This window comes from Sceloporus undulatus, chromosome 2 (assembly GCF_019175285.1).
Source record: "Sceloporus undulatus isolate JIND9_A2432 ecotype Alabama chromosome 2, SceUnd_v1.1, whole genome shotgun sequence".
Classification (NCBI taxonomy): Eukaryota; Metazoa; Chordata; class Lepidosauria; order Squamata; family Phrynosomatidae; genus Sceloporus; species Sceloporus undulatus.
In genome coordinates, this window is record NC_056523.1 from 98,056,662 (window position 1) to 98,076,601 (window position 19,940).

General features: G+C 39.1%; 1 protein-coding gene across 6 annotated transcripts in view; it reads left to right on the forward strand.

Annotated features, from left to right (window-relative positions):
- The window catches only part of LOC121920925 (core histone macro-H2A.1), a 71,608-nt gene extending 58,191 nt beyond the window's left edge, over positions 1–13,417 (forward strand). Inside the window, exons 6-9 of one of the 6 annotated variants that reach the window (XR_006101801.1) lie at positions 282–381; positions 5,412–5,514; positions 5,958–6,047; positions 9,024–9,042. Coding sequence is in view for 4 of the 6 variants with exons in the window: in XM_042448223.1 (XP_042304157.1) it covers positions 282–381; positions 5,958–6,047; positions 9,024–9,198; positions 12,701–12,866 (531 nt within the window). In the remaining 2 variants the exon portion in view is untranslated. Of the gene's footprint in view, positions 1–281; positions 382–2,391; positions 2,483–5,411; positions 5,515–5,957; positions 6,048–9,023; positions 9,199–12,700 lie in introns of those variants that run through there. The other 5 variants (XM_042448223.1, XM_042448224.1, XR_006101802.1 and 2 more) reach the window with 5 other exon arrangements.
- The last annotated feature ends 6,523 nt before the right edge of the window (positions 13,418–19,940 follow it).

Here is a 19,940-nt window from a genome sequence, read left to right on the forward strand (position 1 = left end):
AGTTATCCCCACCCCGACTGTTAAAAGTGTGCTGAACTAAGTCTCTGATTTGACCATGCTTCCTTCACACATGCAGAATTATGTTTGAGTCTTGGGTTTGAAACACATCTATTCTTTTTATTTATTTACCAGGAACCTTCTTTATGACCTGCCATTTGTTTTTGCACATTTATTTGCAGTGGTGCTATCCCATCTGAGTTGCAATTCTTGCTTTACTGCAGCTTCTCTGTGATTTCCCAACTGTCCTGTTGTTATTTCCCACCACATGCTTTTCTTTTCAGCTGAACCTTATTCACAGTGAAATCAGTAATTTAGCCGGCTTCGAAGTGGAGGCCATTATCAATCCCACCAATGCTGACATTGACCTTAAAGATGATCTAGGTAAATGGGGAATGGGCTGCCATAACTAACAGTCACATGAAAATTATGGAATTCTAGTACTATTATCATGTAATAAGTGCAGTGTATTTAGAGTGCAGTTCTATTCCTGTCTTATCTGAAGGTAAGTCCCATTGAGTTTGATGGGGCTTATTCCTAGGCAAGTGAATATAGAACCGCAGACCTAAGCCCCAAAAATACTTATGGGAGGATTATTAATAGATGCCCTTATTTAATAGTTGCATGACGACTATTAACTAATACCCTACCTGAAGTCACTTAAGCATTGTTCCATAATAATCAGCAGTGACTGTTGGTTCCTTTGGGAATGTTTCATATATGGATTCTTTGAGAACTAAAATAGTTTTATATCTAGCAATCTTTCTAATCATCAAGTTTCTTTGAAACTATTTAGTTTCTCCATTATGATTACATGTTTCTATTTTGACTTGAATAGGTAGAGATGGAAATTGGTGGAGAGAAATAGTTAATTAAAAGAAATTTCTCTTCTTCCATTGTTGTTTTTGAGCGTGATTCAGACAGCTTCTTGTTCTGATGTAAACAAATGCTATTTCAATAACTGGGTGTCCATACTAAATTTTGTTTTTAAATATTGGTGTTCAAGAGGAAATTTACATGTCCCTCAAAGGAAAGATGTTTAATAAAATTAATCTGTATGCTTTTATAAGGAGGATCTTATTCTATATCTGTTACTATAAGTGGGTTTAGTAATTTCTTACTGAAACAATGGATTTAGTTCTAACAAACTGCTCATTTTTCTGAATGCTAATATATACATTAGTGGGCAAAACCTGATCTAAAATGTTTACGGGAGAAATTCTCTCTCCAGTTACCCTCATACTGAAAAGTGAAAATTAAATAAACCAATATGTGAAAAGTTTAAATATTATGAAAGATTAATGGCATAAGTTTCATATGAATCCATGTCACATGGCTTTTAGGTCTTTTGTTAGAAAACTAATACTTATGACACATTGCAAGGTACAAATATTACAGTACATATAACCGAACAGAAGCACTTTTTTATAGTGAAATCCTCTATATGGTTATTCAGAAATATCAGACCAATTCTGACCCCAGCTGGCTGAGGAGTAGGAGCAAGAGGCCAGGCCTGCCTACCAGTGTAGAAGAATTCTGACAATAGGATGGGGAGTGTCTATTCCATGGGCACCAGGAAAAGAGATTCCACCTATACATTAGGAAGAACTTACTGACTGTAAGAGCTGTTTGACAGTGGAATAGACTGCACTGGAATGTAGTGGACTCACCTTTGGAGATCTTTAAAAATAAGTTGGGTGGGTATCTTTCAGGTGTGCTTTCATTGTATATTCTTGTATGGCAGGGGATTTGATTAGATGGCCTTTATGGTCCCTTCCAACTCTATGATTCCATGATTCTAGGTCACTTAGTTCAGTGGGACTTAATCACAGGGAAGTGAGTAAAGAAGAACAGCCTGAAATTCCCAGTGGTTTCTTTAAGGGAATTCAGAGTTCAGCAGGACTTCAAAAATTAGATGGATTCAGGCATATCCTTAATATGATGATATATGTGGCAAATAATCAAGAAAAGACACAAATAAAGTCTGTTAGTAATCGGAATGGAGAAACAAGTTGTTTTGTTGGGCTTGATGATCCAGGTGTAAGATATTGTTATCATCATGTTCTATAAGATTCTAGTTTCGCAGGTTTCCGCAAAGCCAAGCAGGTGCTAGCTGCTCTTAATACTTTCTTTCTGAAATTCTTGCCGTGCCTTTGACCTCTTGGTGAAACACAAAAATTGTTGAATTTGAAGCTTCTCTACCTCCTGCTTTCACCTCCCTCTCCCTTTGCTGAGCACATATCTGTACATTTATTTTGGGTTTTGTCATAATTTTTGGCACATATTTTCAGCCCAGAAGGTAGGAAAACAAAGATGTTGGTACTTGCATAAATGTAGATCCTCTTCTGGGTCTTTGGCCAACATGGTTGATACACATTTGTTTACCTGTTGTAGTTGCAAGTTGTTCAGGCTGACATTGCCACGATCGACAGTGATGCTGTCGTTCACCCGACAAACTCTGACTTCTACACCGGTGGTGAAGTAGGTAATGGAGAGTTCAGTGCTGCAGAGTTTGTATGTGTGTGCATGACCAATCAGCAGCCACCAGCTTGCCTATGCTTTGCAGATCTGCATTATTTTCTACCTTCCAGCAGTCTCCTCCAGCTTCAAGTCAATAAATGCAAAAGACTTCTAATCAATATTGGTATTGTACAAAGCAATTTCACCGAAACCTTTGCTTTGTAGGTCACATTGAAATTAATGTTATTATGGGGGAAAGTAATATGCCCACCTTTAACATAAAATGCCAGCCTAAAAACAATGATATAATATTCATCTATGCCTCTTAGAGTGGAATATGAAACTTTGGCTTTTGAAATGCATCTTAACTTGGTTAATAGAGTTGTCCTAAGTGATCCTAGAAATCTATGTTGGAGTTTAGGCATCTCTAACAAAGGCATCCTCACTAACTGCTAGAATTCTTAAGCAGAAGATTCAGCCATTGACAGTGGTTTAAACCCAATATATCTTTACATGGCTGATATTCTCACACATTTGTATAAAGATTCTTTTAAAAAAGAAAAGAAAGAAAGACATAAACTTGGAATAGTTGTGTAACTAGATCTGTTATCACCTGTACTGATCAAATTTAAGATGATGTGATCTTTTAAAATAAAATATTGATGGCTCATGATTGCAATGACAAATGGCGACAAGCAAATTTAAATGCAAAATGGCCACTTTTTAAAAAAAATTGTAAATCATAAATAGATTTCAAAGCTATTTTTGAAACATCTGATCACATTTTTTGAGTGATGCACTTGTAACTTCAGCTTCACTTGGCAGCTGAATATACAAAATCACTGTGGATATTGGGTCAGAGTTATGTTAGCAAAGAAAACAATACCATGTCCCCATGCTGGTTTATTTCACTCAGTAGCCAACAATGTTTTAGTTGCCAGTGACTGCTGGAAGGAAGAATAGAAATGCACACATGCTTAGCTTCAAATGATTAACTTTTATACATAGAAAGGACTTTCTAACCACAATATGTGTTGGGGAAATATTTTGAAAAAAATTACAGGCTTGAATTTTTGCCAAGGCTGTTGTCACCATTATACCAATGCTTGCTTTGAGAGCATGAAATATTGACTTTATTCTGTGAGAGTAACTCATATTTTTATGCCTGTGACAAGAAAAGAAGTATTAACCTGTATATTGTGGAGCAGGGCCCCTTAAATAGAGCCATTTAGCTTAGTGTAAAAGGTTAATATAATACAGTACATCATTTCTTGAGTCACTCTAGTAGTATCACAGCACAGATTTGATATAGCATTTTAAATGCTATATCGATTTTAAAATCATATCAAACTGAATAAGGCTCGTATATTTAAATGGCAGCAAATTCAAAACCTTGTAGAGATGTTTCTTGGATTTTATACCTTAGGCACCAAAATACTGCATCTCTGATGCTTATATAGATGCACTGATATAGGGGGCAACTGAAGGGAAGAGAAATTCTTCCAGTCACATCATATTTCTCAAGTCAGTGCCTGTTTCATGTCCATTCATGACTGATACAGTATTTTTACAGGAATATAGCTAGAGACATATTCAGGCATCCTCATTACAGTTCAGTTATTTCCCCCTTTCTGGGTGTCTTGGGATGATTAATTACCGGTAGTCAGATTTTCAGTTTCAGAATCAGAAACATTCAGACCACTTTTCCATCCAGCTTGTTAAGGACTGGCAGTCCCTCTGCAGGATTTCAAGGAACAGTGCCACATGTATCATGTGGAATTTGATGCATGCAAATCCTCTTCTTTACCAAAGAGGTGCAGCTAGAAACGGTCATGGAGATGAGCATGTCTCTTAACTACATGCAAACATTTAAATCCATTACTGAGACTTATATCTTGTTCTTTCCTTAGTAAAGTTAGTGTCATTTTTCCCAGATATTCTCTTGTCCAGATCAGCTGAGCTTTATCAGTATATCTGGAACATTTCTTGGAATTTTTGCAATTACTAGTCTGGATGGATTAGCATAAGAGCACATAATACACCTGCCTAAGTAAGGCATAAGGAGGTCAGGGTGTGGTTTCAGCCTAGCTGGGAGACCACTTAAGAGCCATCAGTGCCATATGAGATCCAAGATTCATCCACAGGTAACAAATTAGCTCTAAAAAGAAGGTAATAAACCATTGAGCTAGAAACCATCCATATCTTTGGCTAATAAAAATGAGGTGAGTTAACATGGCATTAGAAGTCTGCCACATTTAGTGAGGGATGCTGAGGGAGATAGAATACATCTTCATTCGCTCTTGTGCTTTTTCTGTTCTTTTGACACATGGTCTCAAATGCAAATATATTTCACTGAGCATATTATATGTGCACATCCATCAAAAATTGTAGTACCCTCCTCCATATTGCTAAAATGAAATTTACTTCACAAAATATGACAGTACACAAAATAAGTATGTACTGCTGAGTTAAATAACAAGAGTACGCAAGAACTTAGCCAATGGCTGTGCGCATAAGCATTCTGTACACCCCATTGAAAGAAGCATGGTTTATTTCTCAAATGAATATGTTTAAGATTAGGCTGCAGCAATCAATTTGCAAACCAACTTTCTCAGTTCAGAATCAAGTATCACTGATGCTGTTCCTTGCTTTGCTACTTGTATAATCATAAAGCAAAATGCCATGGGAATTTGGGGTGCTTAGTTTTAGGAATAAACCTTATGGGCTACCTTATTATTTCTTCTGTATTAAAGAAAAGCTGCAAAATAAGATCTAAACCATTTAGTGGTGGACTGCCTTTGTGCAAATCTCAACCTGTAACTTCAACAATGCAGCTCCCTCCCTCACACGAGCAGCATTTGTCAGTCTTCTATAGCTGCAGTTGAACAATGCAGTGGAGGAATATGTTCCCTAGAGACTCTCCTTATTACTGAGGCTCTTCCTCTTGGTTAAAGGTGGTTCAACAAGCCGGGCAATTGTCAAGTAAAGCAGCCCGCTGCACTCACAAGACTGTTTCACTCCCGGGGGCCACCTGTTGGGGTCAGGGATGAAGATGAGGTGAGTTTCAAGTTCTTCTTATGGCAAATTTGTCTTTAAAACTATCTGTAATAGAAGTGGGATCTTGCCCTCTGAGGAAAAGAGTTGATGCCATTGAATAACCATATTCCCCGGAACAATGTCTACCTCCTGGGGCAGAGGAAGCAGCTAGAAATGTCACCGCTCTGCTGGTTGACACTGAGAATTGCATCAGAAAATATTTTCAGATATAATTTTTTAAAATTCTGTGGGAGGGTGACTTTTTTAAAAAGAGAGAAGAAGAGAGAGAGAGAGAGTGATTGAGAGACAGAAAGGGAAATGTTCTGGACTAGTCCCCAAAGGTTTAGATCTTACTTTGCAGTCCCCCAAATTTTTTTGCTCAGAGAAATCTATGATGTTTTGACCATCTGAAGCCATAAATGTTCTGTCAGATATGGAACAGTCACAAATCTGTCCTTGTGCAGGTAGTACCTTGGAGAAGAAAGGCGGAAAAGAATTCGTGGAGGCTGTGGTTGAACTTCGGAAAAAGAGTGGGCCATTGGACACAGCAGGAGGTGCAGTTTAAACTCCAGCGAAACAGGAGAAATTAAATATCTGCATGTACCATAATATTCTAGTTTGGTTTAATTGAAATGTGTTCTTTTGATGATTACGAAAAGCTTACCTGCACCAAGCCGTTTCTGAGGATTTTGTTGAAAGACTTCTGGAGTATGTTTAAATATTTGCAGTTTTAAAAGTGAATGCCCCTAAAAAATAATTTAACAATGTGGAAACAGGTAATGAAGGAGGAAAAGTGATATTGTGCACAATAACATGTCAGTAACATACATATTTATAATTAAGAATTAGGGTTTAAAAGCTTTAGACATGCATAAGTAATTTACAGCTATTTTTTGCATGCCTACTTGAAAGTAGGTCCAATGGATTTCATGAGCTTATTTCCAGTGAGTACATAATTGCAGCTTAAGGTACTGCTTCATTATGAAAGCTAGTATATTATACCAACTTTTTCAGAGAAGAAAATGCAATTTGGGTATCTGTTTCACCAGTGATGTACCTGGATGAGAAATGAGTAAAAGGAGTTCCTTGAGTGTGGAATCTCAGTAGCCATTTGCATAGTCCCTTCTATTTTTGCATTCCTTTCCACAGTTACCATTGTCTATGGGAGACATCCTGTTTTTGCCAGAATATAAGAACAATATATCAAAAAGTAAAAATTCTCCCCTAGTGCTAATATCAGTTTGTAGGAGGTAAGTTATGATACACATACAAAACAATATGAATCCTGTGCTGGGAAGAAGGAAGGCTATAAATTAAATAAATAGATAAAATAAAAATGAGCATAATACTGAACACAGCATTGAAAAGAAAAGTACAGCACACAATTGTAAATAAATAAAACTAAAGTTATTAATTCAGACGTCTGACTCCAAGTCTATTATAGTGTTAAATTTATAACATGGTCATACAGTTGGAATGATGCATATCTTTTTGCTATGAAAGCATATAGTGCTATATGCAGGAAACATTCAGGCATAGCTGTGTTGGCCATATAGCAAAGTACACTAACATCCAAAATTCACAGAACAGAGATACCATCATTTGGACATCCAAAATACACAAAATACATGATGCAAGCATTTTGGCTGGCCAAATAAAAATATCCATATTGAGAGCTGTATACAGATACACCTCCATGGTGGCTCAGCAGTAAGACACTGATGATTGCAATGTCAGGAGTTCAAGACTCAAGCTCCATGGGCCAGAGTGAGCTCCCATCACTAGTCCCAGCTTCTGCCTAGCTAGGAGTTCAAAAGCATGTAAAGGTGCAAATAGATAAATAGTTACCACTTTGGTAAGTGAAAGAGGTGAGCACAACACCCTACACGCTTGACTAGATATTCATATCAAAGAAGAAACTTTTACCTTTTATACAGATACACCAAAGCTGGGACTGGCCATAAACCCTTATTATATTTGTTAAATTAGCAGATAATCAGTTGTTCCATAGAAAAAAGCCCAGTATAACAAAGTGGATAATGCATTCTACAGATGTGAATATAGTTAAAAATGTACATTCATAATAGTGTTCCAGTTTGAATCTAAAAAACATAGTTTAATGTTACTTGCACAGAAGTCATGTCCTCTGTGCCATCCATCTCAGGGGATGGGTTCATATGCTCCCATCTCTAGTTTCTGCATCTGATGTTGCCGCAAGGAAGAGATTAAAAGGTTCCCCTTCCATTGTCAAATAACCATGGTTTGTTATGTCTGGAGCAGGTCCTGGTTAATCTTAGCTGTGGTTTTAAGAAAGTGAGAATAAACCATGGTTCATATCCTCCCCCCCCCCCCAGTCCATACTTAAAACGTACAATATTATTTCTGAGTTCTGGCATAATAAGTAACTGCAGTTAGTTAGAAGCAAAAGTTTTCAGTTTTCCTGTCACAGTGGAAAAGGAAACGGTTCAGTTCATGAGACTGATTCAGACAGGGCCAAAGCTCATTCAGATAGGGCCAAAGCAGGGATGGGAACTTTGTCCCTCCAGCTGTTTTTGCAGTTCATGTTGAATTCAGAAACAGCACCAAAAGTAGCGGTGCAGTAGTTAAAAAAAACCCCAACAAAACTCTTTTTGCCATTAATACAAGGTGCATGAGTAGTGTGCACCTTATTTTAGAAAATAATTGCACTTTCATTTGGTGAGAGGAGGCACAGTGTTTTCAGATTGCAGCCCTCTTGAGGCCCAGTGAAGAATACGTGCAACCCTTGGGCCTTGAGTAGTTGCACATCCCTGCCCTAAAGCAAAGTGTGTGCTCCCTTTGTCCCTTGTCCTAGCACACATATCGTATATACTCGTCTATAAGTCGGCCTCATGTATAAGTCAAGGGCAGGTTTCGGGGCCAAAATTATGGATTTTGCTATGACCCGTGGATAAGTCAAGGGTAAAACTTAGGGGCATATAGCAAAGGATCTAAAGGACGAAGCAAAGCAAAACAATGTCAAAGAACTTATAAAATTAACTATGTGCTTACTCATAAGACTGGATGGATGAGAGAGTAGAAGGGGTCAGTGCTTCACATATTATACTCTTGCTTTTCATCAGGAGATGGTTCCTTATTTTAAATAAGATTAATATACAGTATTTACATTGACCCGTGGATAAGTCGAGTCATTTTTTGGGGGTCAGTTTTTTACCTAAATTTCTAGACTTATACGTGAGTATATACAGTAAGTGTTTTTCTGAAATTAAGCTGGTGTTTCCCCCTCTTCTAGTTGCTACCACAGAACTCAATTTCACCTGCATGTAGTAGCAGTATTTGTGGCCATAGTGAGATGCAAGGAGCAGGTGAATGTGAAACTGGCCCCAGACCTGCCAAAATAATTCACCTTACGCTAAACCAAACACAGTCCATTGGATTTCAATAATGAATTGTATATATTCTTCACTAGTTTAATCTTGTTTCTCACCCTTTCACTATTCAAAATCTTAAATCGCTAACATTTGCTTTCTCCCCCCCCCCCCCCCAACCAGCTGTTGTCAGCGCAGGCCATGGGTTGCCTGCTAAGTTTGTGATCCATTGCAATAGCCCTAGCTGGGGTGCAGACAAATGTGAAGAGCTGTTGGAGAAGACAGTGAAAAACTGCTTAGCTCTGGCAGACGAGAAGAAGCTGAAATCAATTGCATTTCCTTCCATTGGAAGTGGAAGGTAAGGCTGGCCTAAGAAATGTGTGACAAAAATCTGTTAAGAGATTTGCTTTGTTTTTCTAGTACCATCATCTTGTTCAGATATATCATTGTTGTCATATTGACCAGTTCTTGTGTGCATCTACACTGTAGTATTAATGCAGTTTGCCACCAATTTAACTGCCATGGCGGAATTCTACAGAATCCTGGGGTTTGTAGTTTTGTTGAGATACCAGCACTCTTTAACAGAGAAAGGTAAAAACTTTTGTAAAACTACAAATCCCAGGATTTCACAGGATGGAGCTACAACACTTAAAGTGATATGAAACTACATTATTTCTACAGTGCAGATGTACCCCTCATTTCCATACTCTATTTGCCTCTCTTCTGCAATGTATTCTTGATTGCAGAGAGTACCTTGCCAAGCTGCTGTCTTCCAACAGGCCAAAACAAGCAACAACTCAGAGGCCTTTCCCAGTACCTGCCTCATGCTATGAGGGGAAGCTAATGTTGGGACTGATTTCTGCCACTCGTGGTTCTAGTTTCTGGGACTGGCTTCTGGAGCTCAAGGCAAATAGCTGTAGCCAGCATTCAACTCATATCCTCTGTGTCCCTTGTTGAAAAGCAATGTATAAATTATTGCCATTTTCGGAGAGAGATGATGCTTCCGACCAGCAAAGTGGGTAGGCTTGGGTCAGTTGCATTCCCTTTTGAGGGGGGCTGTCCCCAACTCATAGAGATTCCCTACACTGCCCATTTTGTGCTTTCCCCCTCCCCAAAAGATGGAGAATTGCATTTCCTGGAAACCTCTAGCAGCAAGAATTCACCTTTTAATTTGGTTGCAAGGTCTTCCAAAGTCTTTAACTTATTTTTCACCTATAACTAAAAATTGACTTTTGGCCATTTCAGTGTGGGTGGGGTGAGGGGGTTTATGACAGCCCTTTTGATGGCCAGAGGATCCCTGTAAAAAAAACAAAATGCCCCCAGACCAGCTGCAGTTGCCCACCCCGTGTTTTAAGAGCTCTGAAACAGGGCCACATGCTCCTAGTAGTTTTAATTACCTTTTACAACAGGCAGCTTATGGTCAAAGGAAATGCCTGTTGCTATAAAATTATGTTATGAAAATTCATATCTGTAGAATGTCAGAACAGTTAAGGAAACCAGGTCCTTATTGACACACACATTATGTCATTATAAATGTAAAAATAAATAAATCCTATTTTGCATTTTCATATTGCAGTGTGGTAGAGATCATTTGCTTACTGTGTAATACTGTCATAGCTTTTCAGACAGTGATGAAAATGGATCACATTCACATTTCTGACACAAACCAGGCCTCATAGTATTTTGACAACTTTCCTTACCTGTACATATTGTCCACATTCATTCCTGAAGCCAACAGTAACTTGATTGCAGTAGTTTGGTAATGCATATTGAATGAACTTTATGACTTTAATGTCAAAATAATCAAATATTAGCAGAGTGTATATGGGCAGGAGCAAACCTGATGCATATATGTAGAGATCACAGTATCTCTGTGATTGTTCCCTGATGTCTGGTGCTTAAGATAGAAGTCCTTCAAGATAATGTATTGTTTTGCCAAGCTCAGATAGTCTTGTTCTTCTATGGAAAGACCAAAATTCTCAACTTGCATAAATAATAAAGCAGAGAAGAGGAAAAGAATCTTCATCATTTGGTAGAACTACACTTTGTGTGGCAGGGGAGGAGTTGAAGAGCATTTGAATCAGGGTGGTGCTTTAAATAAAAATGTGTTCCTTTGAAGTGTAACATGCTCATCCTGCTAATTCAATTAGCAAGTATTAGAGTTTTTTAAAAAAATATTAAAGTATTTTTAATAAAAAAAATTTTTTAAAAAACCAGCTTATAACATTAAACGTTTCGAAGGCATTCTCTCTCAGATCCAGCACATGTACACAGCTGTTTTGGGACAGACATCTGTCAAGCAGACACTACTCATTAAACCTACATAAATAGCTTAATTCTCCTTTATGACTGAAGAATGGGTTTATATGGTGGTGAACAATGTTTGTGTATGTAATTTTTTTCAAAAGGACAGGGGGAGCAGTAGCCCATGTACAGAATTTAGTGTGCCAGATGGCCTCCCAAATCTAAATTCTGCAGTCCAAATGAAAAAAAAAATAGCTGCAAGTTCAGTATTTTAAGCAACAGTTATACATAGTTCAGATGTCAACATCAAACTTTATCCTAATTTTACTATTACAGATCTAGCATCTATTTGAGTGCTCAATCCCTCCTCCCAAAAAAAAAGTCAACCCAGGAAAATATCAAACTCCACCTCAATCATTCATTGCTATGGGTACAGCTGTTTTCCTGTTACCAAATGCATACAGTCCTACTGACTGATTCAATGTGAAGCATTTTCATGCTACATAATTAAAGCATTTTGATTCCACTTCAGTTGCCATGGGTGCATCTTATGGCATGCTGAGATTTCTGGTTTGGTCTGAGGCACTGGAGGAGCTCTTTGACTGAGAATTCTAAATCCCCCGCCTCTCAGTGGGCCTGTTCGCGTTACATAATTATAGTACTGTATTTCACTTTAACTGTCATAGCAACATCCCATGGAATTCTAGAATTTGGAGTTTAGAGAGGGGACTTGACTTCTCAGCCCATTCCTCTGGTGCTTCTGACCAAACTACAAACCTCAGGATTCCATAGGCTGGAACAATGGCCATTAGAGTGGAATCATAATATTCTAACCATATGATCTTGAGCCAGCATGGTGTAGTGGTTTGAGCATTGCACTATGACTCTGGAGACCAGGGTTTGAATACTAGTTTGGTCATGGACAAGTCACACTCTCTCAGCCTCAGAGGATGGCAACGGCAAACTCCCTCTGAAGAAACATGCCAAGAACCCCCATGATAGGTTTGCCTTAAGGTCACCTAAGTCGGAGACAGTTTAAAGCAGGGGTAGGCAACCTGTGGCTCGCGGGCCAGATGCGGCCCGGCAATGCCTTGGGACCGGCCCCAGCCCGGTCCTGCCGCCGATTGCCACCGGGGCCTTTGGGGGGCAATTGTCCATAGAAGCCTCAGAAACATGCATTTATATTAACATTTTTTAAAAAATCAGCAAATTTTTTCACGTGTCCTCCTTTTTTTTTTAAAAGTGTCTTCCATTTGAAAATTTTGTCCTATATTTGTCCTGGTTTACTTATATATTTAAATTTTTTAAATTATTTAATTATTTATTTTTTGGCTTCGGCCCCCCAGTTGTTTGAGGGACAGCAACCCGGCCCCCGGCTCAAAAAGGTTGCCTACCCCTGGTTTAAAGGAACACAACAACATGGTCTTAAGCTCAGTGTTCAAAACAAAAACCATAATGTTTTGCTAATATTGTTTTTGTAAATGTTGTTTGCTCACTCTAATTAGTATAGACACGCACACATGCTTTGTAACATTTTACATACAAGGAATGTACTTTGGAATGGAACATGTTGGTGTGGAATACTAACCTTTTCCCTCTCCTCTGCATTCTCCTAGGAATGGTTTCCCAAAACAGACTGCTGCCCAGCTGATTCTGAAAGCCATTTCCAACTATTTTGTGTCCACAATGTCCTCTTCGATCAAAACGGTGTATTTTGTGCTCTTTGACAGTGAGAGTATAGGGATTTATGTGCAAGAAATGGCCAAGTTAGATGCCAACTAAGTCTAGAAAGTGAACAACACCTGTTTCCTTGCCCATCCCTCTCCCCCCTCAAATTCTTAAATCCACATTGTGAAACAAGAGCGCCCCTTATTTGAAATTTTTGTTCCTCTAGGGGAAATAAAGGTGGGGCTTTTTTTTTTCTTTTCTTTTTTTTTTGGACTTTCTAAAATGTTTTTATGTTGGCACTGATAGTTGGCATCACTGCTGTTAATGCACTGTATTCCAGGCATTGTCTGAATTTAGTGTAATCTAGAAGATTTTATAGTCTTATTTTAATGAAGTATGGATTGATGCAAAAAGTTGTTAGCATAGTCTTTTATTCGTGAAAGAAATTGGCAGACCCTATTTTGTAACTGTGTTGTGGTGCTTTTATCATGTGGCGTTCTTTTCTCATTTTTTTTAAAGAAGGAGAGAAAAAAATGTTACGCATCTAATTCGTGTTTATTTCTTGTCTTAATGATAAATCTGGGGAGAAAAGAACCCTGTTGCCCTTAATTATATTTGCAATTTGGAATTTGTGTGAACTGATTTAGTAAAATGTTTGAAATGGTCTAGTTTGTGTATTGTAAATTAATGCTTTCCGAGCATCTCATAAATACACATCAACATATTTCACACACATATTTCTTTAATAACCAAAGAAGATACTTGTGTTACGGTATGATGAGTGCCTAATCAAATATTTGAGATGTATCCACACTGCAGAAATAAAGCCAGTTGAGACCACTTTAATTGCCATGATGCAATGCTATGGAATTACGGGGCCTTTCAGTTTTGCAACCTATGTAGCCTTCCCTGCCAAAAAGCTCTAGTCCTTCACCAAACTACAAATACCAGAATTCCATAGCATTGAGCCATGAAAGCTAAAGTGGTGTCGAACTACTTTATTTCAGTAGTCTGCCAGCAGCCTCGGTTATTAAGTTCTTACCTCTAACAGAGGTAACCTTACCTCTAACTTTCAGTTAGTCTTAAAGGCTTTTTGTGGGGTTTTTGGACTATGAGGCTGTGTTCTATAATAATAATAATAATAATAATAATAATAATAATAATAATAATAATAATTATTATTATTATTATTATTATTATTATTATTATTATTATTATTATTATTTGTATTTTCCCACCTCTCCCTGTGGATTGAGGCAGGATTACATCAACAAATTAACACAACACAGATATAAAATGCAATCAATTAAACACTGACATTATTATTAATTCAATAAAATAGCTAAAACATCTAGAGCATCTAAAACGTTGAGAAAACATATAACCAGGTGTGAAGCATTTCATCTTAAAGATCTCCTATAAGAGGTCGGATGGATAAGCCCACGGGAAGCAATCCGTCTTAATTGCTTTCTTAAAGGCATCTAAGGTGGTGATAAGACGGATCTCTTCTGGTTGGCTATTCCATAGTTTGAGGGCTGTGACCGTAAACGATCTATGGGAAATTGACATTAACCTGGGCTTATGGTATTCTAATAAATTCTTCCCAGATGTCCTGAGAATGCGGGCCAGATTGTGTAGGGAGAGGCATTCCCTCAAGTAACTCAGGTCCAAGCCATGAAGGGCTTTAAAGGTAATAACCAACACTTTGTATTGTGCCCAAAAGCTAATCGGCAGCCAGTGAAGAGTTTTTAACACAGGTGTTACATGGGCCAACCTAGGTGAGAGTTTATTCCTGACATTTCGCCAGCAGCTGTGGCTGGCATATTCAGAGAATGCTGGAATGGAAGAGCATCTTCTCTGAAGATGCCAGCCACAGCTGCTGTCAAAACTTCAGGAATAAATTCTTCTAGAACACAGATTCATAGCCCGAAAAGCCCACAGAAAAAAATATGGATGTCGGCCATGAAAGCCATCAACTTCAGTCTCAAAGGTGCTACAAGTTCTCTTCACATACTGAATCTACAGACTAACACTATGTCTTTGAATGCTACCTCGAGTAATCCTAAAGTGGATGAGAAGCTGGTGGCAGAAGAAACACCATTTTCTCAGCACTACCAGGACATGAAGATGGGGATGGAAAGTAGACAGCTACTGTGTTGTTACTATTGATGTGTGTGTGTGTGCATATGTAACTAAGCTGATATAAATTATTGGTACTAGTTTTTACTCTATGAAGCAGCTGCAGTGATATAAAACACCATTGTTTTCAATGGATGACTTCTTTAGGCAAGCATCTTTCTCTATAGTCAAATGAAAATGGCTTTTTTGCACCACACCCTAAGTATGCGTTTCTGAAAGTTTCAGAAGTATGTGAGGCATTTCTGAAAGTTTCAAAAGGGCTTTGCATTGGCCTTTTCAGTGTGATGCAGCAGCTAAAAAGGCCAATGCAATTTTAGGCTGCGTCAATAAAAGTATAGTGTCTAGATCAAGGGAAGTAATAGTGCCATTCTATTCTGCTTTGGTCAGGCCCCACCTGGAATATTGTGTCCATTGAGAAACTGGAGCTTGTCCAAAGGAGAGCAACTAAAATGGTGAAGGATCTGGAAACTATGCCCTATGAGGAACGACTTCGGAAGCTGGGAATGTTTAGCCTGGAGAAGAGAAAGTTAAGAGGTGATGAGATAGCCCTGTTTAAATATTTGAAGGGATGGCATATTGAAGAGGAAGCAAGCTTGTTTTCTGCTGCTCCAGAGACTAGGACCCAGAACAATGGATGCAAGTTCCAAGAAAAGAGATTCCACCTCAACATTAGGAGGAACTTCCTGACAGCAAGGGCTGTTCGACAGTGGAACAGACTCCCTCGGAGTGTAGTGGAGTCTCCTTCCTTGGAGGTCTTTAAGCAGAGGCTGGATGGCCATCTGTCGGGGATGCTTTGATTGAGATTTCCTGCATGGCAGAAGGTTGGACTGGATGGCCCTTGTGGTCTCTTCGAACTCTACGATTCTATGATTCTAAGTTCCAGGATAGTAGGACTATTGCCTGGCATATCCCTAAAAGGTGCCTTCATTACAACCTCCACTAGGTGTCACTAAAAGAATTGCAGGAACTGAAGAAGGGCCACTTAACCGCTTTGGAATTTTTCCTGCAAGAGGCAAAGTTTGGTTTGGTTTGGTTTGTCAGCACTTTTTGTATGTATGTTGTATCTGTGATCATCTGAACACAAATGAAGACTTAGATGTCCTGGATGCTATTTGCAAGGAAAATGCTGTGGGCGTGAGAATTTGAAACTACACCAAGCTATCAGATGTCAGAATTGTGAAACGACTGAAAACCATGTTGCATCATTTTCAGACACTGAAATGAAAAGCAAATGTTCTTACCCAGCCCAGAGTTCTGCAAAATAAGAAGCAACATCTTACTTCATGCTGCAAAAAGTATTTGGCTAAAGTATGCCTTTCAGATTTTATAATGAGATAGGCTGCATTGTTGGTGGTGATTCCCTAGACATAAAACTAATAGTTTTAAATCAGCCTGTAGATAATGTAAAATAGTTATAATCCCAGACTCCCTAGTCCAGGTATGCAAATCTTCCTCCCTCTTCCCCCCCCTCCATCTCTCTCTCTCTCTCTCTCTCTCTCTCACACACACACACACACACACACACTGATACATATTGTATTTCTGCAGAGCTAATTTAGAGCCAGAGGTCTGTCCCTGGGGTCACCCTGGAACTTGAAATAATGTTTTGAATTAAAGTTTATATCCACCTCCCTTACTGGCAATCAGATTGTAAATAACAACCAAATGTATACAGTCAAACCATTGTGGCCACACTAGGGCTGCATGCAGCACATGTGAACTGAGGTTCCCACCTTGGCTGTGTCTTTGGCAGACTGTTTATGCAGAAGAGCCCTATGTGTGGAGGGCCACACAATTTTCACCTCTGGTGTGGTGTTAGAAATAAGACGATTGTGTACTCACTGCAAATGACAACCTACATCCCGCATGGTGCAGAATTTCTTTGCACACAACTTACCCTCGTTCTACCATTCGCAGATGAAAGTAATAGCTCTCTATAAGAGAAGTCCATGGAGTTAGATCTCACTAGTAACCAGAGACTAGAGTTTCCAAGCTTTCTTTTATATAGAACTCACCCTCCCTCCACAAAATGGGACAATAGTTATAGGTTGTAGGATTTGCCAGTTTCTCCATATGTCTGCATTTCATTTTGAACAGGACAGGAGCAGTAGAGACTTTATTTATAATTATAAATCATGGGATTAGTGCAGAGTGGTTCTGTAGCCTAATCTGCAGAGAAAATTATCTCTTTGAGACTGTCCTCTCATTGAAGGGTTGTCCAGTCAGTCCAGTTTAAAGATAACCATAAAAAAAGAACAGCAGGATTGTTAAAGTTGTCCATCAACAGCGCCTGGAGAGCAGATAGGGAAGATACACAAATCACTTGGTCATTATCTTCCCCACAAGGATGAGATGCAGTTTTCTCTTAATTATAGTCATTCTAATCTAAATGCCATCTATATACAAAAATTAGAACACACAACGTTTAAGCAGAACTGTGTATCCTCCCCGCCTTGACAATGTATTCTCTCTCCTTTCAGCAATATAACCACTGAAATGAGTAGATGAGTCTTCCCCATGGACGTGGGGAAAATTTTGATTGTTTTATGGAACAGTAATAGACATTTTATGACACTGTCACATCAAGAAGTTTTTTTAAAGTCACCAAGCTTCTGCCACCTGCCACTTTTTTAATGGATTAAAAAAATTAAACATCAGGAACAAAAGAAAATGTCTCCATAAATCCTGTGTTTTACTCTTTTAGTAATTTTGTTACCCCACCCTAATAATTTTTGATGCAAAAACTCACTCTCTTTCTCTCTCTCTCATTGTTTTCTTGGGGAGGGGGAATACAATATGATGCAAAGAAGCTGGTGAGAGTGCTCAGATGAGAAGGAATATCTTTCCCTGCTCAAGGACAGGAGGGAAACATATACTCTCCATCCTATCCAGGAAGGACCAAGCAGATATACTAGTGTTATGACAGTCAGGGACCAGTTGCAGACATCGACAGGCAATTCACTATAAAGCAGCCAAAGACATCATTCAGGAATGTCTAGGATCAAAGAAGAATGCACTACTGGAAAAATTTAAACCACTCCTCACAGAAAGCACTCTACCAGATCTGGCGTCGGGGTGATACTGAGGTGTGCATTTAGAAACGAGGAGTCCTACTAGAGAGTGGAAGCCCCTTTACATAAAGCTATACTTTGGCTTTCTGCTCCCAGCAGAGCTATAGTGTGGGCAACATGAAGCACTGGAAGACCTGTGGTCCCAGTATGAGGGCATTGCCACTTGGTATCAATGATGAGCCAGGAAAACTTTTGTGCTCTCACAGGGAATGCCAGGCTCAACAACAGGATCAGAACAGCAATAGGTAAAGTCACTGGTAAGTGCTGAACCACTTTGAATGTGTTACATACTAGGGGCAGATCTAACCATTGATAAATAGAGGTACATGTTCATTCTGGTGGTATATGCAATGTAAACTAAGACATTATCTACTTTGAATAATTATCCCAGCTCAAAAAACCAAAAATCCCAAAAACTGATAATAGAGATTTTGAAAAGGTACTGGAAAAGACTATTTGGGACACATCTAGGGGCCATTCAGACTACCTTTTACCCCGGATCAGAACCCCAATTAACCACGGGAAGTTCATATTGGCCCCAATCCTTCTACAAGCAAAAATGAGGCTTTCACACCCATTCAGGGACAAATGCCCCTTGGTGCGGGTCTTTTGAAAGCGGAGTAAAAGCTGTATCTTTTGAGAAAAACCGGGTCCGGCAAATATGAACTTGTACCCGATCATGATCGGGTCAAGTTCAGGAGAGGGATTTAGGTCAGAGGGAGGGCAGATGGCAGAACATGCCTCCCCTTCATCAGGACGGAGGAGGAAGGAGGAGCCAGGGAAAGAAGGGGGCCATGAAGCGCAGAATCGTGAAGAAGGAGGAAGAAGGAGCAGGGCGAAGGGTCAAGTTCAGGGGAGAGAATTAGGTCAGAGGGAGGGCAGGGAGCAGAACATGCCTTCGCTCTTGCAGGCAGCTTTCTCTCTCTCTTGACAGACTATGCGAATACTTTTTCTACAGGTAGATACATATATAGATAGAATGTGTCTGCTTGTGCTACATTTCCCTTTCATTAGCTTGCTCCTAGCACAGCACTTTGCAAGAGGCTTTTTTTCTAAATTATTTTTATATGCGAATGCTACAATGTTACAAATGTTTCTCTTTCAAATTGGCAAATTGATACAGAATGCTTTTGCTACGGTATGTGTCTGTAAGGAATTCTGAGGTGGCTGAGGGAAAGTAAAGGATGCAGAGATGGCATTCCAAGGTGAGGAATTTATTATTATTATTATTATTATTATTATTATTATTGTATGTGTATGAGGCATTCTGGGGTTGCAAGGAGGGAGGATGCAGAGATAGCATTAGACTGCATTTTAGGGTTGAAAACAGAGGCAGAGGAAGATCCATAATCTGTAGTGACCCAAATACACACGACACACACACACCTGGAGGTTTTTAAATTTGACAAAATATGCGCACACTGCCACCAGTTGTTTTTTTTTAAAGGAGGGGGGAAGCACCCATCCGGTTGCCCAATTGCTGTAGGAAACGTCACCTTTGACAAAAGCAGAACTGAATTTGATTGACAGCAAAGGAGCCTTCTTTTAAACCAGTACCTGCAAATGTGAACTCTCCGCAAAGAGCTGCAATGGCATTCAGGGTTAAATTACCCCAATCACGGTAAATGATAGTGGGATGTAGTTTCCAGAGAGATTCGGGAGGGGGGACCTGGATCTGCCCAGTTCCATCCAGGGTAAATGGGCCAGTGGGAATGGGGCCCTAGACTGATTGAAAAGACCTAGATTTTGTTCCTGTTCTTTCTGATTTTACATTGGGTTAAACTGGGAAGCTGGTAGAAGATGAAAGATTGTACTGGAATCTGACGGAAAATATTCTGGGATAAACAAAATGCGTATGGCTCTCCAAAATCATATCTTAGATTTTGGAAAGAATAGGAACAAAACCTGGGTCTTGCTGGTCTTTTTAATAATTCTAGATGTGCACTCTGATAATCAAGATATCGGCAGTGGCATCACT